Source organism: Leptopilina boulardi, unplaced genomic scaffold (genome assembly GCF_019393585.1).
Source record: "Leptopilina boulardi isolate dan_hultmark-lab unplaced genomic scaffold, ZJU_Lbou_2.1 LbouV2_362, whole genome shotgun sequence".
In the NCBI taxonomy this organism is placed as follows: Eukaryota; Metazoa; Arthropoda; class Insecta; order Hymenoptera; family Figitidae; genus Leptopilina; species Leptopilina boulardi.
Genome location: NW_026137932.1, coordinates 1,519,437 through 1,545,864, shown reverse-complemented (window position 1 = coordinate 1,545,864; position 26,428 = coordinate 1,519,437). Strand labels below are relative to the sequence as shown.

Below are 26,428 nucleotides of genomic sequence, written 5' to 3'. Positions count from 1 at the left end.
CTTTTCTGTTTGTATAGAAAATAATGGTAAATTTCTATAAATGGCATTTAGATTATAATTAAAGCGACAAGAATAAAAATTCTCGACACGCATCACTATATATATATATATAAAAGTGCCTCTATATTTATAATGAAAGTGAAGTAAACGGGTTTTCCATTCTCGGCGAACGGATCATTTTGATTCAATTCACTTTCGTTGATGGATATTATATGCCTCTATTCTATATAGTATTTCAGTCATTAAGAAAAGTATAGTTATATTAATTTAATATATTATTAGAAATATATATATATATATATATATATATATATATATATATATATATATATATATATAAAATACAAGTCAAGGCAGACAGTGATTTATCCGAAAAATCGCTTAACCCTGTCACTATTACAACTCACTATAACAATGAATTAATTTTTTTTTTTATTCTTGTCGAGTCAGTCTTTTATTGCGTATATATTAAAATAAGTGATAGCGCCAAATCTTTTAATATATTCCATTGATATAATTTTTTTTTTTTTTTTTTTTTTCTAAAGCAGAGTTTTATTTGGACATAATAATACATAAAAGAAGGTCAATGAGACCAAGATGTATAAATACATATCTTCCGACATTGATAAATTTTTTTTTTTTTTTAATTAATCTTTCAGAAAGGCGGATATCAAATTAATTATTATTATTATTATTATTATTATTATTGTTAAATTATTTTTTAAAGTAGGCACAATTTTTTTTTTTAAATAATAAAATATTACGTCAGCAAATGATTCTCTCATATATTTTTATGCAATTTATTCTTTTGCAATATAACGGAATTCCTTTTCTTTTGAGAGGATATTGCTATATATAATTTCTATTAATAGAAAATAAAATTAAATTTTCGATAATAATTGTCTCTTTGATTGCGAAAAAAGTGGCTTTTGCATTAAAATTCATTTGGTTCGAATTCAATGAGACCAATTTAAACTCTTAATTTGTTTGCAGTTACCTTCAAACAATACAACACTCTGATATTGATTAATTGATTTAAAAATTTTATAATGAAACGAATGATAAGCACGAAATTTTTGTGTAGAATACACTATTGACTTTAAGGTGTTAATTACATCTGTAAAAAGAAAATATCACATAAAAAAAATTAAATTTTCTTTTTTTAATTTAAATGTAATTAAGAATTAAAATCAAATCAAACGATCATTTGGTTTTTTAGATCAAAATATTTTGTTGTGTTAACCAAAATATTTTGTTGTGTTAACCAAAATATTTTGTTGTCGTAACCAAATTTTGGTTGGAATTTAAAAATGATCAACCAAATAATTTTGTTGGCTTAACCAAATGTTTGATTGAGATAACTCTATGACTTTGTTTCAGCTAACCAAAATTTGGTTACAAGAACCAAAATTATCTAACCAAACAATTTTGTTGCAAACACTAAATTTTTTTTCAGTGTTCTTTTATTTTTCAATTCGCATGCATTTTACATAAAAAAAAAATTATTTAAAAATTATCCTCAAAATTTTATGTTAGTTTCTTAAATTTCTTACTTTTTGGTTCTTTTTAAATAAATATATTTTTTCAACACAAAGTTTTCAAAAATTAATTATAATTAATTAATAATTATTATTCAAAAACTTTTTTCTAGTAATTTAAAGTTAAAAATTAGTTTTTAATAGATTTATGAAAAAAAGTTTTACTACTTTAAAATTTATTTGTTTTGAAAAAATATGTCTATTTGAAAAGAATAATAAATAAGAAATCTAAGAAGCTTATAAAATTTTAAGGAAAATATTAAAATATATTTTTTTTATGTACAATGCACGCGATTCGATAAATAAATATTTTTATCGCGTGCATTTTACATTAAAAATATTATTTTATTTTTTTTGGCATTGTAAATTTTTTTTTTATAGTTCTTATTTATATGTTTTTAATTCTAAATTTCAAAATTTACGTATTTTTGAAAACAAAGTTTGTAAAGTAGTAAAATTTTGAATTTTTTTAAATATCAATATTTTTTACAAAATTATTAAAATCAAATTTCATTTGTGTCACTATATTTTAATATTTAAATATTTTTTTTAAGTTTAAAAAACAAATCTTTCTTTAAGTTAAAAAAAAAATGAAGAAATTTTTAATTAAATAATATTTTCCTAATTCAAAAGAGTTAAAATTTTTTTAAGTCAAAATAGAGAAAAAAAAATTAGTAAAATGAGAAATGAGGAGCTGGAAAGTAAAACTCGCTCTCCGCTCGGATGGACTCCGTAGAGCCAGTCAAACATTTGAAAAAGTGATGAAAATTGAAATTCAAAATTTTGAATTTTGAAAAGTACTACATTGATTTATGGATGACCCCATTCGTGTAAAAAAATTTCTGTGACTTGGAATTTTTGTTGTTTAAAAATTCGAAAAAAAAATTTAATTGAATGAATTTTTTTTTTTTATTTAATGTATTGAACGTAAAAATGATAAAAAATTGATTTTAAAATATTTTTTTCTCGTAATACGAACAATTTTTACAAAATCGGCCAAAACACCAAGGATCCTCATCTTATAAATTTCCTAAATCCGAAAGATTGTGTGAATCCATACAGAAACGCGATTTGAAAACGAAAAATAGGAATGTAATATGACAGCTTCGACGTTGTCTTTTTTCCAACAAATTTTTTTTTAATTGAAAAAATTTTTTAATAGAAAAATTTAAGATGATATATAATAAAATCGTCTTCCTTACGTCAAGACGAATCGATTGGTAAATATATAAAGTATAAATTTTATTTAAATTTAAAGAATTAACGAAAGTTAAAATATCAAAATTTCACATTTTAGCTAAAAAATTTTGTGTTTATTTAAATTCAAGTTAATACATAAAATAATTGTATTCCTTACATTGAAACAAAATCGGTTGGTATATATAAAGTATAGATTTGATTAAAATTTTAAAAATTAATGAAAATTAAAAAATCAAAAATTCATATTTTAGCTAAAAAAATTTTTGTGTTTATTTAAATTCAAGTTAATACATAAAATAATTGTACTCCTTGAATTAAAACGAATCAATTCGTATATATTGTATAAAGTTTTTTTTTTACACCCAAAATGAATTAAAATTTTTTTAATTTAAAAAAAATTTTTATATATATATATATACCTTTATGCGCGTCAAAAAGAGGAATTTTCAAAAAAAAATTTAACCGTTGTTTAAATTTTTTTTTTAAACGAAGTTAATGGGTATGTAACCCATTAAAAATGAAAATTTTCGATTTTATCCTCCTCTTATTATTTTACAAATAGAAAGAAAGATACTTAACAGTCGACATAAAATTTCGTATCAGAAGCTTTTAGTTCTTTTAATTTTATCATTACTTCTTTTTGTTGTTCAAAATAACTCGAGTTATCAACATGAGTTACATTTATTGTTAAATCAACACCATCAAAAATATAATAAAAATTACTTCCAATTCTTTTAAAAATTCTTGATTTTGGTAACTCCCTCTTAGTCCTATTGTTAACAAATAATTGCGTTCCTGGAAGAAGAACTGTTTCTTTGTTATGTTCGTTTTCTGCTATTTTTTCAATATTTGCACTCAAAAATGGCTTTGGAAAATACATTTCATAAACTGTTGAAGTCATGTTAGTTGCATTGTTTCTTAATTGCGCGTATTTAATTGCTACTGCTTCATCTGATGTTGTTGAAGTAAATCTAATCAATTTTTCCGTTTCATTTACACGATAACGTTCTTTATACCACGTATTCAATTCATCTTGTCCTCGATACAATATAGAACGATGATATTTTTTTGGATCTTTGGATTGTACAATTGCTAATCTGTAAAAAGCATTCCTCATTTGTCTACCTTCATCCGTTTCATCTCTTATTCGTTCAAAGCCATAATCAGTGTAATGCATAATCATAAAGCAATCTTCAAAACTTATTACAGATGATAAATTATTACGTTTATATATTTCAATTGTTTCATTATAAATCTCTCGAAAATAATTTCGAGCTGCGACAAAATTTTGAGGCTCGACTCTTCTACTGTAAGAAATAATGATCTCATTATGAGTAATGAACATTTTCTCTAATCTATTTGAACAATTTTTATCAAAATTTTCCGTAGGTATGCGTTAAGTCATAAAACAATTCGGCCTCAACCATTCCTAAAGCAGTGAGATTTGCAATTTCTTCATCCCTCGTTTTTTGTTCCCCATTTAATGCAGAAGCATTGCTGCTGGTGCACAGCATAATAAGAAGAATAATTTCCAAAAGAATTACATTATTTGATACAGCCATGATTGAAAGCTGAAAAATTGTACCAAAATTATTGTGCCATTTTAATTAAAAAGTATTTTAATATTATTGTTATTTTAAATAATTTTTAACTATACGTTTAGAAAAAGTTTTAAATGCTGCCTAGAGTTTATTCGTTTTGGTAGTATCATCTTTTTAGTTATTTAAAGTGTCTTATTTTAAGATGTTATAATAGAAATAAAGCATCTAAATATTAAAATTAACATCTTATTCTAAGATGGAAGCGAATGGAAGATACCATTTACAATCCAAATTGTACGGAGTAACATCTTGATTATAGTGGGTAACATAACCATATTTTTTGTAACATCTTTGATGGTACCGAGTAGCATAATCGTGGTACCGGATAACATCTACTTTTATAACCATCTTAAGATCTTACCATCTATTTCTCCCCGTGTTTGACCCTATATCAATGTTATAATTTCTTTGATTTAATGCACAGTTTCTTTTATTCAAAGAAATTTTCTTTGAAACTAAGAAGCTTTTTTTGCGGCACAAAATATCAAAACCAAAAAAAAAACAATGTGCCGGTCGGCACTAAAGCAGTTCTCGCTTAGTTTTTTTAAACTTGTCAAAATTTTCAAGGATATTATTAACAATCAAAGAGTATCAGACAATTGAGACTGACAAAATCAAATATCGTATCGCAGTTTATTATCTTAAATTTAAATAATAGTTATTGCCTTATTCTTTTTTTAGACTTAATTCTTTAGTTTGACTTTGTCTTTAATATAAATTTCGACCATTATTAATTTCAGCGCAGGTAGATAACACACGGTAAAATAATAATAAAAAAAAAAAAACCGCTGTCAAGTTGAAATATAAATTTTTTATGTTCATTTCATGTACACTTTGCTTTTGGAATAGATGCACTATATTAAAAATTTAGATTAAAATTTAATAACTAAGCTGCATCAAAAGTCACGTTTTTAGATATTTTTATTTCGACAATTAAAATTCTGCTCACCACATGTACATAATATTGCAATATTTTTAAAATTAAATTTTTATTATTTTCTTATCAATGTACAAACATTAAAAAGTCATGTTTTTAGAAATTTTAATTTTAATTTAATTTAACATTAATAAGTTAAATAAAACCGAAGAAATTTTGAATTAAATAACATTTTTCTAATTAAAGAAAAAAAACGTAAAAATTTTTTTAAGTCAAAATAGAGAAAAAAAATTTTTAAGTTGAGAAATATGAAAACATAAAATTCCAAATAAAAAAATCAAAAATAGAAGTATATTAAGTTGTAATATACATACATATTTTAAATAAATTTTCTTGATTCAAAAAATGAAATTTCGTCTATAAAATAATTATATTTAATAAAATTGTTTAAAATGAAAAATTTAACTAATGAATTTTTATGGGAAATTCATATATATATATATATATATATATATATACTAGAGGGGCTACGCCCCCCTGCGCGCTTCGCGCGCCAACCCCCCTATTTTTGGCGGGAAATACAGAGAGAGATGAGGGAAGGGGGAAGGACTTGCGGCTATATTCAGACCCTTGAAACGAACATAACCTCAAAATTTAGGTCATTTTTGACGGAGGAGGGGAAATGAGAGGAGGGAGGCGGACTTGCGGCTAAATTCAGAGCCTTGAAACGAACATAACCTCAAAATTTAGGAGGGGGGACTCCCCCCTCCTAGGTCAAGAATTCTTGAAACAGCGGCGGCGGCGGAGGCGGCGGCGGCGATATCTTTTTGTAATATAGGAAGATATATGTCCCGTGAATGTCAGATCGCATAGTGTTAATGAAAAATTAAAAAAAAAAAATATGAAAATTCTGTTTCAATATAAATTCAACTTTTTATAATTTTATTTAGGGTCAAGCGGGGTAAATCCGAACGCTTTTAGTAAGTTTCAAAAATAACATAAGTTTTTTCTTTAAAAAAAAAAATACTTCCGGTATTCTGGTGCATGAAGTTGTTACTTTACTTCCATAGAACAATTTTATGGGGTAGCAAAAATTTTTGATAAATTACAATCGCAGGAAACTTAGCGTTCGTATTTACCTCGATACTTTGCAACTTTCCTAAAATATGGGGGTAAATACGAACGCCACTGTATTTCAGAAAAATCTTAGGGAAAATAAATTTAAAGTATTGCAATTGTTAAACTTATATAAAAACTCAAAAAAATACGATAATAAACCTATTATGTAATAATGCATCATATATAAATACAAAAATCAAACAGGTTAAAAATTAAAATGCATTACACAATTAAAACCTTCAATAACTTTATCAAATCATAGCGGATTTTTGCAAAACTTGCTACAGAAAGTATTTTGGAGTGATTGAATGTAAATACAAAAATAAAAGTGAAATTTTTTAAATTCAAAATGGCGGACTTTCCTGAAACTTATTTTTAAAAATGATCAAATTTGCTAACTTCAAATTCGTAATCAGCGACCCTGAAACCCCCCGAGTAACAATTTTCGAGCGAATCCAATGAATTTTTTAATTCTCGTCCGCCATTTTGAATTTTGAAAAACTGACTTCAAATTGGTAATTAGCGACCCCAAAAACCGTAGAATACCAAATTTTATTAAGATCCTGAAAAACTTTTTTCAACAAACCATTTGGCAAAAAAATTGAAACACTCCTTCGAGAGAACAGAGATTAAGTTTCTGCTTATTAATTACTAACGAGGATACGTAAAGAAAGAAAAACTTTTTTCTATGTACTTTTATAATGTTAAAATAATAGTGTAATGAAATAAAAACAATTTTGTGTGGCTCTGATGTAAAAACAAATTATTGAAAATACCGTTCGGATTTACCCCGGTTTTCCAATTTTCCTGGGTAAATACGAACGGTCTGATATTATTAATAAAATTTTACAGAAGGCAAAAATGAAAAATAGTTTCTGTTCTAGTATTCATAACAAACAATTATAAATAATAAAATAAATTTTTAGCTTCTTTTTCTTCAAATACGAGACAAAATACTGAAAGAGTGTCATCTTTGATTTTCAATCTTTTTTGCAATACTCGTTATCTTTGTTTATGCTGTTGCTAATTAACAAACGAAAAATGGGATAATACTTAGAATCTCTTGAAGAGGATCTGAGGTAAAAATTCTCATATCGAACTTATTTTTAAAAATTTTAATTAAGCTGAAATAATTAGCGTTCGGATTTACCCCCCGTTCGGATTTACCCCGGCTGACCCTAATTCTTTTAAGAGCATTTGAACCTTCGTGACGTCACAAATCATGGCGCATGACACGCAAACTTCTCAGGTATGTGAAAAACACAATTTTGAATATTTTTTAAAAAAACCTTTTGGAAAATGTTCAGAATAACATAGACTCTGTCTGTTATGTGCGGAAAATTCAAAATTTTGCGTTTAAAACGTTTTTTAAACAATGTTTAAGTTGGTTGTCACAAGTAAGGAAAAATACACGAATTGCTTATATGTAGGCATTGCTTAAAAAACGTTTTATACGCAAAATTTTGAATTTTTCGCACATAACAGACAGATTCTGTGTTATTCTGAATATTTTCCAAAAGGTTTTTTTAAAAAATATTCAAAATTGTGTTTTTCACATACCTGAGAAGTTTGCGTGTCATGCGCCATGATTTGTGACGTCACGAAGGTTCAAATGCTCTTAAATAAAATTTGAAATATTTTAGAATTAGTACAAAAATTCTTATTTTTAGTTGAAAATATTGCAATATTTTTTTGTTTTTTTTCGTATATAGTTGAAAGAAAAGATTGTATATATTTGCAATAAAATTGATAATTTTAGTTTTATTATATACGTATTGAATATTGAAATGAGAAAATAAAAAAGAAAAAGCATTGCAAATGCATTCCGAAGCAATAAGTAAATGTATTGTACACGTGTTAGGGACATTTTCGCTCTTGGCTATTTAATGACCGCGCTGACCGCACGTTATACAAATTCCATACCGCTTGCTTCATTCAATTTATAGAACATGAATAAAACTGGTTTTTCAAACCTAACTTTTCAGTAATCTCTTTTTAATATACAAACAAAACAACAGGAAATTACTGTAAATTTTAACTTTCCAAACAAGCCTTGACAATGGAAATATATTCTTTGAAACATGCGCATATACATTATAAGATGTTCGAAAATTTTTTTTTTACGTTTTATTGTTATTTTTTCAGATTTCTTTCTTTTTGTTATTTGTTTTTGTTTTTTTCGTTAGTTTTTTTTTTTAGTTTTCTTTTTCTTCTATTTCGTTTTTTTAGGTTTCTATTCTACTTTTTTCGTTAGTTTTTCTATTTTTAGTTTTTTAATTTTTTAAAAAATTTTTTTTCGTCGTTAGTTTTTTGTTTTTATTTATCAATTTCTCTTTAGTTCCCTTTTTTTTCGTTAATTCTTTATACTTTTTTTCCAAAAAAAATTTTTTTTTGTTCGGTTTTTTGTTTTTATGTTTGATTTTCTTAAAAAAAAAATTAGAAAAAAAAATTTGTAGAAAAAAATTATTATTAGAAAAAATATTAAATCAAATAATAATTAGTAAAAATTTCTAATAATTTGTATTAGTGAACGAATTCTCGCACTATGTAATTCGAATTTAGAGAATTTTTTTTTTTAATTATTAAACATTTATATTGAAATTAGAAATTAACAAAAGGCAAAATTTAAAAAATTCGATTCATCTTGTTCCTTAAATTCCATATTTTTTAAATTTAAATTCAAAAATTTTTTATAATATTAATAATACAATTTTTTTTTTTTAGAAGGTGACAAGGAGAAAACAAATGCTCCATCTGAAGTAACGCCGATAACGACAAAACCATCGGAACCACAAAAAAAGAATCCTGATATTCAGCCGAGCAAAACACATTCGAGCAATTCACAATCGGAGACGAAGAAAAATTTGTCAAAAGGAACAAAAATAATTGTCAATTCCATTGTTGAGCCAAAATCTGTTCAAAAAGCCGAAATTTTGACTTCAAAAAGTGAAGTGAGTAAAACAATAATTATATATATAGAATTATTATTATAAAACAATTATTTTAAGATTTTTTTCAATATGTCGATAAATCGATTGTTTTCAATCGATACATCGATATATCGATTGATTTAAATCGATAAATCAATTATTTTAAATCGAAACATCGATGTATCGATTATTTTTCATTATAATATCGATACATCGATTATTTTTCATTATAATATCGATACATCGATTATTTCAAATGAAAATATCGTTATATTGATTATTTTTAATCGAAACATCGATATATCGATTATTTAAAATGGAAATATCGATATATTGATTACTTTAAATCAAAACATCGATGTATCGATTATTTTTCATTATAATATCGATACATCAATTATTTTTCATTATAATATCGATACATCGATTATTTCAAATGAAAATATCGTTATATTGATTATTTTTAATCGAAACATCGATATATCGATTATTTAAAATGGAAATATCGATATATTGATTACTTTAAATCAAAACATCGATATATCGATGCATCGATTATTTTCAATCGAAATATCAATTTATGGATTATTTCAGATGGAAATATCGATATATCGATTATTATTCTTTGAAATATTGATACATCGATAGTTTCAAAATCGAAATATCGATTTTTCGATTATTTCAAATCGAAAAAACGATATAATGATTATTTTAATTAGAAATATTGATGTACCTTATTATAGATCGAAATATCGATATATCGAATATTTTGAATCGAAATATCAATAAATCGATTTTTTAAATCGAAATATCGATCATTTTAGATTAAAATATTGATATATCGACTTTTTTTTAAAGCAAAATATAGAAAAATTGAATATTTTCAATCGAAATATCGATTCATCGTTGGTTTTTAAATTTAAATATTGATTAATCGATTCGATTTAAGATCGAATTATTGAAATATCAAAAAATTATTGAAATACATTTTTTTTTCAATCCATAATCATAAGTAGATATCAATAATAATTTTTTCTTGATTTTAATAAATCGATATTGTAAAAAATGAAAAAAAAAATTCGTTATATTTGAATATTATTTAAATTAAATTGAAATATGTTATTTGTAAAAAAAAATATGTTTCCTACGAAAATTGGAAATATTATTTTCTGATAAATTGCCGAAAATGAAAAAAACATTTTTGATTAATTTATTCAAGAATGAAAAGCAGATTTCTATGGAAATTTTATCAAAAAAAAAAAAAAAATAAAAAAAATATTTGAAATTTATTATAAGGAAGAAAAAAAACAAGTTTTTTTTTCTAATTTTATATTTTTTTCTAAATTCAACAACGTAAATTAAGTTAAAAGGGGATATGTGTATATATGTTTTGATGAAATAATCATTATAGTGATTTCGTTATAGAAAGCACTTAGCTATATATATATATATGAGAAACGTCAATTATTTCCTTTATTCTGAAAAAAACCACTTTAATTATAAACAATCATCTATCCGTTTATCAATTCAATGTAAATGACTTTTATTTTTAATTTATACACAAGCGTAGCTTATGTAAATGGGATTTTAAATTAGTAGAACAATTTCTATAATAATTTTACTAGAAAATTTTATTTCTATATGATGACACTATATATATAGCGAAATAACGAAAATAAAAATGAAAATAAGTCAATCTCATATTACCGGTTTTGCTGCTTCTTCTGTTTTTTTTTTTTTAATCGTGTATTTTTTTTTTAAACCTTGCCCATGGACTTGACATATTTCTTAAACGTTGAAAAAAAAATTGTCTTTTATTTTATTTTAAGGAAGATTTTAATAAATTACAAATGATTACTAAAATAATTCTAGACATTTTTTTTTTGAGTTTTTCAATTTTTTGATTCTTGGAAAAAAATTTTTTTTTCACTATTAATTTATTTTCTATTTAGTGGAAGAAAAAAATTTGATTTATTAACGTAATTTTTGTTTGAATTTATTTTTATACATTATTTACAATATATTATAACAGTAAAATTATAAATATTGTAATTTATTTATTTTAATAATATAGCTGTATAATTAAATTTATAATAATTTTTGAATAAATTTTAAATAATTTAGTAATAATTTATAAAAAAAAAAAAAAAAAAAATTATGATGAATAGGTTGAGTCTATTCTTCTTGTGTGAAATCATATATTGTTAATAATTATACAGATATAAATTTCATAGCGATGGAAACTTGTAACAATAAAATTATAAAATAAAACATTATGACCTCACTTTCTTTTGCCTATGTATATATGTATATAGTGTTTGATAAATTTAAAATAATAACAATTGTATATAAATAGTTATTATTTTTATTTTTTATTGGTGAAACTTATCTACATTATAATACTCTTGTAATGTTTAATGTTCACTTTTATCTTACAATCTTGCATAACAATCATTTCATTTTATAATAATTTCATTTATTGAGTTACGCTTGTATTATTTGAAAACTATTTTTAAGCTTTCTCATTTTTATATACTACCTATTAGTTATAAAAGAAATTTTTTTTTACATTATTCAACATTTTGAAGCAGTTTTTTATTTAACATTAAGACATTAAACTCTTTGGAGTGAAATTTCACTCCTTAGTGGAGTAAACCTCTTCTTTTTACACTTCATAGAGGATAAATTGATTTAAACGGAAAAAAAATTAATTTACAGTAACCAAAATAACCATTTTTTAATTTAATGCTAATTAAGAGTAGAATTTCACTCTTAAGAAAGTGAATTATTTTTTCTTTTTTTAAAAGTGCAAATTAATTTAAACTAGAAGAATTTTAATTTCATAAAATTTGTAGTATAGGGAAAAAAAATTTGGAGTGAAAATTTATACCTGTTGGAGTGAAATTTCACTCCAAATAGAGAAAAAAATCTTTTTTTACACTTGATAAAGTGGAAATTGATTTAAATGGAAAAAAAATTTACAGTATTCAAAATAGCCATTTTTTAATTTAATGCTAACTAAGAGTAGAATTTCACTCTTAAGGGAGTGAATTATTTTTTTCTTTTTTTAAAAGTGCAAATTAATTTAAACTAGAAGAATTTTAATTTCATAAAATTTGTAGTATAGGGAAAAAAAAATTTGGAGTGAAAATTTACACCTGTTGGAGTGAAATCTCACTCCAAATAGAGAAAAAAATCTTTTTTTACACTTGATAAAGTGAAAATTGATTTAAATGGAAAAAAAATTTACAGTATTCAAAATAGCCATTTTTTAATTTAATGCTAACTAAGAGTAGAATTTCACTCTTAAGGGAGTGAATTATTTTTTTCTTTTTTTAAAAGTGCAAATTAATTTAAACTAGAAGAATTTTAATTTCATAAAATTTGTAGTATAGGGAAAAAAAATTTGGAATGAAAATTTACACCTGTTGGAGTGAAATCTCACTCCAAATAGAGAAAAAAATCTTTTTTTACACTTGATAAAGTGAAAATTGATTTAAATGGAAAAAAAATTTACAGTATTCAAAATAGCCATTTTTTAATTTAATGCTAACTAAGAGTAGAATTTCACTCTCAAGGGAGTGAATTATTTTTTTCTTTTTTTAAAAGTGCAAATTAATTTAAACTAGAAGAATTTTAATTTCATGAAATTTGCAGTATAGGGAAAAAGAAATTTGGTGTAAAATTTTACACCTGTTGGAGTGAAATTTCAATCTAAGGAATTTAGAGAGTATATTTAAATTGTTTTTTAAAATTTTTAAATAAACTTCGAAAAAAAGTACAATTTCAAAAGTGAAAAATATTAGATTTTTATTTATTCCATGCAAAATCTGCCCGTAGTGAAAACAAACTCCAAGAAGAGTGAAATTTAATTGTATAGAATTAGATTGCAAAAATTTTCTAATAAGATAAATAGTTGATTATATGTAAATAAAAGTGAAAGTTTACAGCTTTTTTTTTTCTAAAAAAGAACAATTTAGTTAAATATAAAAATTGCAAAAAAAAGTGTATTTCTTCTATGGAGAAATTTGTATATTTTGGAAAAAATTTAAATTTATTGTGTAAAGTCGCATGGAATAAAAATTCGTTTTCCATTTGTAGAATGTAAAAACTCGAGTGGAAGTGGTAACCAAGAGTCCAGTGCTCTCAACGATTGTTGAGGTTCGACCAAAAGACGACGTGCCCGGAGTAAAGAATAACTTAGCTGAACCCGAGTACGATTTCCTCTCGACTCAACCAGCGGAAGTTGTGGATGAAACTTACAAGGTATAAAATTATTATTATTATTTGGTATTAAATATTAATATAATGTAATGTAATATAATATAACATAATATAATATAATATAATATAATATAATATAATATAATATAATATAATATAATATAATATAATATAATATAATATAATATAATATAATATAATATAATATAATATAATATAATATAATATAATATAATATAATATAATATAATATAATATAATATAATATAATATAATATAATATAATATAATATAATATAATATAATATAATATAATATAATATAATATAATATAATATAATATAATATAATATAATATAATATAATATAATATAATATAATATAATATAATATAATATAATATAATATAATATAATATAATATAATATAATATAATATAATATAATATAATATAATTAAAATACATTTATAAAAAAAGCAAATCCATTGCACTTTGACTTGCACGAATTTGACCTCGAGTTCAATGACAAAGGGCCCATAAATTTGCGGCTCATCCACCTAAAAAGCGTTGCGAATGCATTAGGTACTTTTTTTTCCGCGAAGGACAACGAGACCTCAGTATTGTCCCTATATACATACAATATTATTCTTGCAAACCGCTAAGTTCCCACGAGGAAATCTTTCATGTTTTTTTTTTTTTTTTCTTTTTCACACAGAGTTCACTTTCAATTGCTTGATCGAGCTCATATAGCTTGGCAATTATTTCGCACAAGACAACGCACTATACGAAATGCTCATAATTTCTTCAGATTGCGTACATATATATATATAAAAGTGGCCTAATTAAATTATTTTTTCCCTCAACTTTGACCTCTTCATTATATCTAAATATAAATAGAAAAAAAATAATTTTAATTTTTATAATATTATTATGAAATAATAATAATATATTTATAATTAATAAACCAGTAGAAACAAAAATTTCTCACATTTTGTTGTATGAAAGAAAAATTTGGGACTTATTTTCAAAATGGGGCCTTATCTTATTTTGGGCTAATGCATTTAAAAAATTTTAGACCCATTTGCGTTTTTTTTTTTTAAATGAGAATTTTTTCAAAAAAACAAAAAAAATGGGTCTTATCGTATTTTGGGTCTTGTATTAAAAATTTTAAACCAATCTGTATATTTAAAAATTGGGCCTTATTGTACTTTGGATTTTATATTCAACATTTTTTAGACCCATTTGTGTTTAAAAATTAAGATTTATTTTCAAAATTGGGCCTTATCGTATTTTGGGTCTTTAAATTAAAAGATTTTTTACCTATTTGGATTTAAAAAAAAAATTAAATTTGTGACTTATTTTCAAATTGTGCCTTATCGTATTTTGGGATTTGTATTAACATTTTTTTGGACCCAGTTGTATTTAAAAAATGGGGACTTATTTTCAAATTGTGTCTTTTCGTAATTTGATGCTTATATTTAAAGTTTTTTAAACTCATACGCGTTTTTTTTTAATTTGGGATCTTTTTTAAAAATTGGGCCTTATTGTATTTTGTGTCTTGTATTAAAATTTTTAAATCCAGCTGTGTTTAAAAAATTGGGACTTATTTTCAAATTGGGCCTTATGATACTTTGGATCTTCAATTAAAAGATATGTATTATGTAAATTTAAGCCTTTTTTTGAAAATTGAATCATATAAATTTATTCTATATTTAACGTTTTTTGGGCCTTAAATAAAAAAAATATAAATTTTGGACCTTATTTAAAGAAAAAAAAAAAAAAAAAAAAAAAAAAACATGAAAATTCCTATACGTATTTGTGAAATTAATTTTTTCCTCAAAATTAGTCATTAATTTTGTACTCAATTTATGAATATTATTAATTTTTGGGCCTTACGCATGAATGAAAAGATAAAATTAAACTTTTTTTTTAATCGAATGTAAATTTATTTTTGAATATTTCCATTTAATAAAAATTTGAACAAAATTTGATTTATTTTTATTGAAAAAAGAAAATGATTAAAAATAGTTTTTTTCTACTTATTCTTTATATATATACAGTAAGAAAAGTACCATGGTAGTCATAGGAAAGCATGCGTTACGCATAAGTTTGTCTCACTCGCACTCATGGGCTGTGACTACCATGGAACTTTTCTTACTGTATATATTGTTAAAAAGAAAAACGTTTATTTTATATATACGAATGCACATGTAACATGTTAGAAACGAGTTCCGTACTCTAAGGTCACTAAGTCCCAGTTGTAAACAAGCTCTTGTCAAGATGGCGTAATTTTTCCACAGACTTGAATATATATCCAATTTATATATATATGACAAATGTTATAAGTTTCTTGTACATCTTTTCCCACGCTCCAGTCCAGACAGATGAAATACGAAAAGAAAAAAAAAATTATTATTTTTTCTACTCATGAGTCCCAAAAATTGAAGTAAAAAATTTACGACCTGATCGTATATCTATCTCCAATGCATTTTTTTTTATTTACAATACCATTCAGTCTAGACAATTTTGATACGTGTTAAAAATTTATCATTGATCTCAAAAATTATATTTTAGACAAAATTTTAATTTTTTTTTAAAAATAATTATGAAAAAAATATAAAAATATATAAATTTAAATTAAAGATTTTGTATTAAAAATAAAATTAAAAAATTGAAAATAAAAAATAAACTTTTCTTTAATTTAAAAAAAAATTAAATTAAAAAAATTAAATTAATTTAAATTAAATTTAAATTTAAAAAAAATTAATTAAATATAAAAATTAAATTTTAAAAAAATTAAATTTTTTTAAAAAAATTTAAAAATTAAATAAATTAAATTAAATAGTGTAATTTTATTACACTAAAAAAATTAGAACTTACAATAATTATTTTATATTTAATTTAATTAAATAAAAGTAATTAAATCGATAATTAATTAACTTTTTTGTATATTGAATTTTTCAATATTTGTTAAAGAATAAGTTAGAAAAAAATTTACAATTATTTTCATTGAATATAGTAATTGAAAAAATTAAAATAATGTTTAGTTTTCTGATTCAATATTTATGTGAGGTAACAATGAGTGATTACGAAAGATTTTGGTCAGACACACATATAGAAAATTGTCTGACTAAAACTCAACTTTTTTCACTTTGAGTGAAATTTAAAAGCACATTTATGTTATTTCATCTCAATTATCATTCAAATTGCTATTTTATTTTAATTTTTATTTTAATAATGTAAAATCTATAGTCATACTACTAATCGAATAGTTATGAAAAATTTTTTTATAACATTTTTTTTATTTTACAAATAAAAATAAATAATAAAACATTTTTCACTATTTCCAAAAATTTAAGAAAAAACCAAATTTTATAGAATAAAATAATTTATTAATTTAAATAAACATAAAAAAAACATAAAAAATAATTTTTATTAACAGCTAATAAATTTGAGGCCATCATCAAAGGCACACGGTAAACCACGACCATCACGACGAGAAAAAGAAAATCCAACGGGTCTTGTGACAAAACTTGGCGGTACAATTGTAAAAGATGGATTAACCACAGTTCATGAAACCAGTGTAATTGGTACCTACATAAATGGAAAATACGCTCAAGTCCTTCAAAGTTCATCACGTGTTCTTAATGATGAGGAAATTTCCATTCCCGAGGGTAGAATAAAACCAAGTAATTCACAAAGAATTCTCAAGACAATTGGTCCACATCAAGGCAAGGGAAAAATTCATTTAGAAGCAACACCAACGGGTCCAGTTGATGATTCTGAAATTCCTTTGGAGGGCCTCTTCAATGGTCAAGGTTGGAGAATTTTTTTATAATAATTATTACCTAACTTATTCGTAAGGGCGCACTCACACCTTCTGGCTGCCTGCCTGCCTGCAGGAGTTGTCATGGCAACGTGTAGGAGTAACAGAGAGAGAAAATTCAAATTTGAATTTACTATCTCTGTTACTCCTACACGTTGCCATGACAACTCCTGCAGGCAGGCAGGCAGCTGAGAGGTGAGAGTGCGGCCTAAAATTAAAAAAATTTTGAATTTTTGAAAATCTGATGTCAAATTTGATCCCAAATTTTTTTAACGAATCCAAAACATTTTAGTTAATTTAGTTTTTTTCACCTTCAAACAAAGGTACAAGAATATATTCAATTAATCATCGCGACATTTCAATTGGATTGAATAAATATTTATTAGAATGTCAGAAAATATTTCCTCTAGATATAATGTCATTATAAATTATTTTTTTGTCTATTCATATTTAAACAGGGTCAAGCGGTCGTCCTAATCGCAAACATTCCAACAATTATCAAACCAGACCCAAATTTCGTAATAAAATCACCGACGACGTTGAGAGCAATGAGTCACTACCTCAGGCACGTGCCCTTGGTAAAAATCGACCAAGCACTGCTCGACCCAGCTACAAGTAAGTTTAAAGAAACTTAAAATGATCTAATTTATTCAAAAATTATGATCCAATTTTTCCCAATGCGAATTATTTCTATCCAATAATTTTAAAATTTTCAAAATTAAATCATTATTAGGGAAGAAGTCTCCGTTTAACTTTTTCGCTTCTTTTTAGAAATAGACCGCAAATAACAACAACCACCGAACAGCCACCAACAAAACGACGTGCCGGTTTCAGGCCCAATGGACAATCAAGCAACGCTCCTAAATTCCCGAATAAAATTTCCAAATCCGAGCTGACTAGTTCAAATCCACTTCCTAAATTAAAACTCCCAAGAACTCAGGGTCGTTGGTCCTACAAGACAACACCAAAACCTCGTATCACAATTCGTAAGCAAGCCGAAGACGACAGTAAACCATTGCCAACGTTACCAGTTTCATCATTAAATTCACCACTTCAAGAAATTACATCAGTTCCCCAAATTACAACAATCAATGACGAACCAATTATTCAACGAAAAATTCAAGAAGGTGCTTTTGACGATGAACTCGATGAAAGTGAAAGCGAAGATGTCAGTAGTATCAGCGTTCAAGAATTTTCAGCCACTGAACAAATAATTCCTGCCGAAACACTTAACGTCGAAATCTCAACACCCGCCGAATTTAATGACATTTATTTCGAAATTGCAACAATTAAATCGCCTTATTCTTTTCAGGTACATTAAATTTTTAGAATAAAGAATTCAAAAAATTCTAGAATTTCTAGAAATTCGAGAAATTTTTTTATAAATTTACCCCATTTGCAGGTTGGTAGCGTTCGTAATACACGTTTTATCACCGTGACATCAACGATAAAGAAAACATTTGCAACTGCCGATCCAAGTACAACAATATCGCCCACCGAACCATTGACGGAGAATATTTTAGCTAATACTGGCGCCGCTTATGAGACAACATTACCCCTTGACTCATCAATTGCAACACTACCGGCAATATCACTTGAACCTGGACAAGCAACGCCTCCATTGGAGACAATTACCGAGACGTTTTCAACAACACAAACTTTATTGAAAACACATCTTTTACCTGTTGTTGCCAATGGAAATACGACAAAAATAACTTTAGTTCAAACCTATAATATTGCACGTGTTGTAACGGCCACTAAAACATTACCACCAATGGATATTTATCAATTTATTCCAAGTAAAACACTCAATGAATTTAATTCCAAACTCGATGAGGCAGGAAGTGAACTTCATTTGGAATTAGATTTTGGTGATGATGAACGTGATGATGACGATATACCCAAAAGAATTTTGGCGCCAAGCACCGATTTGGATTCGGATCTGGATATTTTCAAGTAAGATTTTCTTTTTTAGTTTAGAATAATTTAAAATTTTCTTCGGGCTGGCTAACGTTTGGCAGCAATTACACTAATCTAATCTACAAACGAGCTTATACCGAAGTCCCCTAGTACGAGTGTTGGCAATTAAGTCGTAAAACACACTGCACCTAACCCCAGCAAGCTCGAACCCAGTCTCCCTCCCTAGAGTCCTGTCCTATTCCAAAAGTCCAGTAACTCTTCTACCAAGAGGTTGCGAATCCAATCTGGGTCTACAAAGGCATGACCCTAGCATATTGATGTCTCACTCCAGCTTAAGCTGGACAGTGAGATAAAATATGAGTCGAAGATTTCACTTCTGCATCACACAATCTGCACCTAGGTGAGACGTTTCTACCTATTTTGTGCTGATCATAGTTTAGGAGGCCATATCCTGTTAGCAGCCTAACCACTGCTGTAACTCTGATCTTGTTAAGTTTTAGAAGGAACTCGGCAAAGCCACTATTGAATTTTAATCCCAACAGGGCCTTGGCTTGTCTACCTACAGTATTCTCCGCCCACTCCTTTCTCATGACATCCCCTAGACCATCTTTCCATGGCCCCTTTCACCAACCGCCGGTTCCGGGCCTACCATTGTCATCTCAGACTCTCTACGGTCTAATATATCCGCTTCCTCATTTCCTCTGATTTCTAAGTGTCCTGATACCCAAATTAATGAGAGCTTATTTTTCAAACCTAGCTCGTCCAATATCTTCTGGCATTTCCAAACTAGTTTTGATTCTATAGTCGGATTACTCAAGGCATTTTAATCTGCCTGACTATCGACACAAATGTTAATTCTCTTGCCTGATTTTTCTTTTTCAAGGCAAATCATTGCGCAAGTCATTATAATGTCACTTTAGTGGCATTAGACTTACAGTATACCCCCGGAACCTGTGCCTCCTTCCATCTTGGATCCAACCGTATACCATACTTCATCTCCAAGTGGACAGCCTTTTTTCCAATCCTTTCTCAAAGGAATAATGCTCTTAAAGCGAGGTTTGAATTTCACTCTTTTGACCATTCTATATTGACCCATACTGATTTCTGGGATCTTCCGTATAAAGGTTTTGTATGTTTTTCCCTAGCTCTCCATTTCCACTGTGCTTGAAGTCTACTCATAGTGAAAGCATCCTTCTTAACCGTTAAAATGTATAGAGGTTCTTCTGCCAGCAAGAAACCCAACGGAGAAATTGGCGTTGTTCTCATTGCTCCAGTAATCCCTCTAAACACCATTGCCAGTAGTTGTTCAAATTTTCAATTGATACTCTTAAGTGCTTTTTCCAGATCAGCTTCTTGTCCAGGATCACTCCTAGATATTTAACCGAATCAGAAAAAGGCACTTTTTTCCATCAAATACAGGTTTTCTCACAGTGGGAACCTTGTATTTCCTAGTGAAGATAACAATATCTGTCTTGTCTGGATTGACAAAGAGACCAGTCCATTCACACCATCTTTTGACGATCCCTAATGCCCTCTCTGCTAATTCTAAGAGTGTATCTAACGAGACACCTCTTACAATAATCAGAAAGTCATCCGCATAGCTTTGCATATAAAATCCCTGGCTATTAAGGAAGCAATTATTACCGATTAGTGATTTTTTTACCTTTCTGAAATATGTATCTAGTGAATCCGGAATTAATAAAATATCTGAAGCACCATCAAACGTAACTAGTAAATGCAGATTCTAGATTTCTACACTATTAGGTGTATTTAGTGCAAAAAATTGCAATAAAATAGTCTGCCTAAGAAAAATTGAATTTTTTTGTGAATTTATTTGTGGTTGACTTAAGTGTGGTAATTTATGTCTTCCTCTATTTGTATCGTGGTATCAATTTATTTACCGATTAGGATTACATAGACCGGATTAATTTCGCATTCAATAGAAGTAATTTTGCATTTATTAGTTGTGTATAATCTGATTAATTTCGTTTTAAACCGGATTTACTGGTCACAAAAATAATACTAATTTTAGATAACATAAATCTGACTTTAAACCGTACTTTTTCGGATAAATTCTACATTAAGAAATATTAACCAAAATAAAGTTTTGATCTGGTAAGGTTCTTAACAGTTCTTATAGAATTCGTGGTGAATTTCGCGAGACTTTGAGTTTAATTAATAATTTAGAGGATAAGGGTTCAGCTCACGACAGTCGACACAATGTATTTGAACGAAGACTCCTGAAATCCATGTGGTTAGAAAGAGATTCGACAAGCGGCGAAATCCATTAAGCAGTTGCGAATAAGAATATTAATGAGACAAGTTATTAGGTAAGAAGAGCAAGGATTGATCGAACTTACCGATTCGCAAATCGCTGGTGAAATATGATTCCTTTATCATTAATCCATATTAAGGAAGTCGCACAAATTAATAAAAAAACCAACGATTTAGAAAACTGAATAATTTAATGATAATAAAACACGTTTCACATTGAAAGTAACAAAAGAATGCGTCGCAGCGCATAAATTTGATTTGTGTAAATAATGAGACTCGCATGACTTCTAGAAGTTTTGCTTCTCGCTAGAAGTCTCGCTTCTCTCTGATTTTTGAAATCGTGCACGATCATAATCGCAACTTTTAAGACCCTTCGTGTGGGATCCGATGACATCCGAATATATAATTCGTTCAACGACCAATGGTCGCGGTAGCTATCAGGCTAGCTATATGTACAAAATCATCATTTTAGACTAATACCAGATTTTTTTGCATATACAGATTTTTAATTAAGATTTTAGATCAGACTAAAATCGGATTCATTACACACAGATTCGCCTACTAATTCGGACTCCTTTCTGATTAAGATTTTTGTTCAGACTGCGACTGCTGATTTTGCACATATTAATTCTGAATTTTTCTAGACTCCTTTCGGATTAGGAGTTTTTATCAGAGTAAATCAGGATTATTGTGGACTAATACCGGAATTTCCACTGTAGTAACTGGAGCGAAATCATCACAAATCGAGATTTAAATCGTTATTTAATCAGTACAACAGTACAGTAATAGTACTTAATTCAAATTGTTGCGTACTATTTGCGGATAGTTTACATAAAAATTCTCGACTCATTTTGAATTGTTTTTTGATTTAACTAAAATCAAAATTGTTGTTTTGCTAATTGCGGATTTATTCGCCATGGACTATTCTGGACTGATCTCGGATTTATCTTTTCAATTCGGACTGTTTGCTGATCGCACCATTTTTGTATTATTTTCGTACAATTTTTGAAGAGATCTGTCTGTATTTAATCTAAAATCAGTGTGAAATTTTAACCGGATATTATCGAAATAATGATATTGTGTAAAATTTTAGGTGACATGGAAACTTGCTATTTTGGATATGTTAGAACCTAATGAACAAAAACATTTTTACAGCATGAAAGCAGCTGCTGCATCAAAAGCAGCAAAAGAACCATCGGCAGTAACTTCATCGCCTGTTCCTGAATCGCAATTTACTCCTGATCAAGCACAACAATTGGCACTTTTAAAATTGTTTGGTCAAGCACAACCGCAAGTTATTACAACTTCACGGCCATATGTCGTTCTGGAAACAATCTACGAATCGCATGTAATTCCATTGGTGAATAATGGAAATACAATTTTCTCCACACTATCAAAACCAGTTGGTACAATACCGCGAACGTCCTATGAATTTGGAACAACAACAATTTCTCCAATTCTTTCGCCGCCAGTTCCTCAAATTCCACAAATTCCTCAAGTACCACAGGTTCCTATTTTCCAGCAGCAGCAGCAACAATTCACTGTCACTAGTGCTCCAGTTGTGACACAAACCGTTGCCACTGTTTCCGATTCAAGAGTTTTGAAACTTACATTCGGTGCAAGAACAGCGTACACGACACTCTATTCCACAAAAGTTGTACCAACTGAAGTGACAAAATATGTCACGTCCACAGTTGCCCTTCAACCAACAGTACCAGCTTTTCCCGGATATTATCCACCTGTTGGTTATCCTGGTTTTCCGTTCGTTGGATAAACGAACGATCTTAGGGTAAGATTGTTTTTTTTTTTTTTTTTTTTTTGACAACTGGGTTTTGTGTTTTTGCAACAGTAAAGGGAAATTCGTATAGAATATTTGTGAGTATTTTCAGTCTGATTTACTATAAAAAAAATTCCGATGGAGATATCAAGAAGAATTATTTAAAAAATTTTGTTTGATTTCGGAGATTTTTAATTAGGCCTAGAATGTTTGCAGACTATTTGGATTATTTCTTAAGTCTATTCATGACACTAATTTTTCTAATTTATTGTCATCGATACACAGGGTGATTTTTATATTCCGTGCCCCCTAAAAATTTTGTTTTAATGTAATTTTTTTCGTTTTTTAAACAAAAAAAAAGTGGAGTTATTATTAAAAAATTTGTAAGGGGTCCAGAACATAAAAATCACTATTAACAATTCTTTAAATCAATGCCATTAAACTATTAATTTCAATGCAAAAGTGAATTAAACAAATAGAAATTTTTTTAAACACTTTTTCAAATTTTCCAAAACAAAAAAAAATGTTTTTTAATTGCTTAATAATGCATATATACAATTAATTTCTAGGAAATAATAATTAATCTCTAAGAAATAGTAAATAATTTCTTACAATAAATAGTAACAAAAAATTTTTTTACTTTTAAACAATTGTTATAAACAAATTATACAAACAATTAAAGTTCACAATGAATTCTAGTTAAAAAAATTAAAAATTCCGAAAAAGCTCTGTTTATTAAACCGCATTGTCTTGTGATAATTTTTATTATTATTATTATTATTATTATTATTAAAACAAATTGTATGAATAATTATATTCTAAGAATGATTTTAGTTAAAAATAAATAAAAAAAATTTTTAAATCTAAATTTTTTATGAAATCCTTACATTATGATTAAAAAAGTTACTTTGCAATCAACTTTATTATTTTTATAAACAAATTATATAAACAATTATACTTTGCGAAATTTATTATGGAAAAATTTCTATTCTGAATTTGAATTATTTCGATAAAAATTTTTTTAAATTATTATTATTATTATTATTATTATTATTATTATTTTAAACAAATTATATTTAAAGGACGTTTATCATCAAATATGAATCAAATCTTTTATCATAAAAAAAAGATTTAGTTTTAAATTTTCTAATTTTTTTAACAAATCAATGAACTGCAATAATTGTTTATATAATTTGTTTATAAAAATATAATTAATTTCCTTAATATTATTTCAATAATAATAAAATAATATTAAAATAATAAAAAATATATAAATAATAATAAAATATAATAATAAAATAATAATAATAATAATAATAATACCTACAATTTAATTGTTTATACTATTTGTTGAAAAAAAATAAAACCAAAAATTTATCGTAAAATGACGATTTATTAAAATGAAAATTAAATAATAATAATTAAAATCAAATTGTTTAAACAATTTGTTAACAATAATTTTTTAGGGCAATAAATTTTTTCATTAATATTTTTATATTTTTAGAAATTAATTGAATGCAATATTAAGCATAAATTTTTTTTTTTTTTGTAAAATAAACGAAAAAATATTTAATCAATAAAAAAATTTTTTTATTTCTATATTTTCGAAAATAAATTTTAAATATCGTAATGTCCCTTTATTGTTCTAAACTCAGTTAGCGCATGTGTTTAGTTTTTTTAGTGCACACATAGGCCATATTGGTTTTGTTGTATTCACAAATAATAAGAATAGAGTCCAAATATATGAATTTTTTTTACAATAGAATTGCTCAAAAAAATTGGCACATATCTTTTTATTATTTTTATCATTTATATTTTAATTGTAGAAAATTAATAAATAAAATTAATTTATTTCAAAAATTTCTTTAACTCACAAAAAAATAATAATAATTAATGTTATTTAATAAAAAAAAATTGTTTTACAAAAATATGTAAATTAATGGTTTTTTTTTTTTTTGAGCAATTTTAATGTTCAAATAAGTTTAAACTAACAGAGAATAGCAATAAAAAAAAATATACATATATTTTTTAAAGAAAATTTCAAATAGTATGGTAGTGTTTCATAAAATATTACATTTTTCTTAAAAAAAAAATATTAGTTATAGAAAGAGAATTAATTATTTTAAGTTATTTTAATCTTTATTAAATTTTTTTCAGAGATTATTAAATTTAATTTTGACTGAGGAATATTTATTGTCACCTTATAATAATAGTATCATTTGAGAAATTTAATAATTTTTTTTTTTTTAAATATGAATTAATAGAGTAAAAAGAATTTTTTTTTTTTTTGACTCAATGCTAAATGTTCTAAAATATTTTTGATATTATTTAAACAATACATTTTTTTACCATGTATCACATGTGAAATTCATTGATATATTAGAAATAATTTTACAATTAATAATTGTCTATTTATTATTTTTAAACGTAATTATGTTTAAGGGTGAATAGATGGTTTTTTTTTTTCATCCCTACGCTACTCTCTGTTTATACGAGAAATATTCGATTGACATTACTTTTCATTTCAAATGAATTTATTTTTCAATTTACAATATTAATTTAAGTTGAATAATTATTTATAAGAATAATCTTCTAGTTTAACATTAACATTGTTGCAACTTTTAAATTAATTAATTTTCATTTTAACTTTCACTTTCATTTTGACTTTCATTTTCTCTTTCCGTTTAATTTTTAGTTTTACTGAGAATGTTCTCTTAAAAGTGATAATAAAAGTAAAACTGAAAATGAAATTACACAATCGCAATTAAAATAGAATTTCAATTGCTTCTTTAAAAAAATATTTATTACTCAATGCAATTTTTTTAATAAAAAAAATTGAGTTTTTTCATATTTTTAATATTAAAATGAATAAATGAAATTGAAAAGTTATATTTTTCTAAAAGCAAACAAAAAAAAAAAAAAAAAATGAAATTCAAACAATGAAATTGTTTGAAAGTTGCATAAATTAAACAGTCGTGTAATTTGATATTTTTATTTCAATTTTCAATCGCAGTTATTTTATTGTTATTATGAAGGTGCTTATTTTGCTAATAAAGTAGGTAATTATTTTGTTTCGTCTAATTCGACATATATAGTGATGATGACAGTGTTCTTATTTAGCATTTATATTTATATATATGT

At 25.7% G+C, this 26,428-nt stretch overlaps 2 protein-coding genes across 3 annotated transcripts in view; one reads left to right on the top strand and one right to left on the bottom strand.

Annotated features, from left to right (window-relative positions):
- LOC127286544 (uncharacterized) overlaps positions 1–24,026 on the top strand; it is a 58,073-nt gene extending 34,047 nt beyond the window's left edge. The window contains exons 4-10 of the mRNA XM_051313002.1: positions 9,060–9,286; positions 13,367–13,531; positions 16,933–17,308; positions 17,775–17,931; positions 18,088–18,628; positions 18,719–19,272; positions 22,666–24,026. Coding sequence (XP_051168959.1) covers positions 9,060–9,286; positions 13,367–13,531; positions 16,933–17,308; positions 17,775–17,931; positions 18,088–18,628; positions 18,719–19,272; positions 22,666–23,284 — 2,639 coding nt within the window. The 3' untranslated portion in view covers positions 23,285–24,026. The remainder of the gene's footprint in view (positions 1–9,059; positions 9,287–13,366; positions 13,532–16,932; positions 17,309–17,774; positions 17,932–18,087; positions 18,629–18,718; positions 19,273–22,665) is intronic.
- LOC127286545 (uncharacterized) lies at positions 2,917–5,087 on the bottom strand. 2 transcript variants are annotated; one of them, XM_051313004.1, is made up of 2 exons: positions 4,396–5,087; positions 2,917–4,309 (listed from the first exon to the last, which is right to left on the bottom strand). In XM_051313004.1, exon 2 carries the CDS (start codon positions 4,081–4,083, stop codon positions 3,313–3,315), a length of 771 nt encoding a protein of 256 aa, XP_051168961.1. In that variant the 5' UTR covers positions 4,084–4,309; positions 4,396–5,087; the 3' UTR covers positions 2,917–3,312. The 2 variants fall into 2 exon arrangements, with proteins under 2 accessions (XP_051168961.1, XP_051168960.1); XM_051313003.1 differs by having other exon boundaries at positions 4,701–5,087.
- Positions 24,027–26,428: the final 2,402 nt, after the last annotated feature.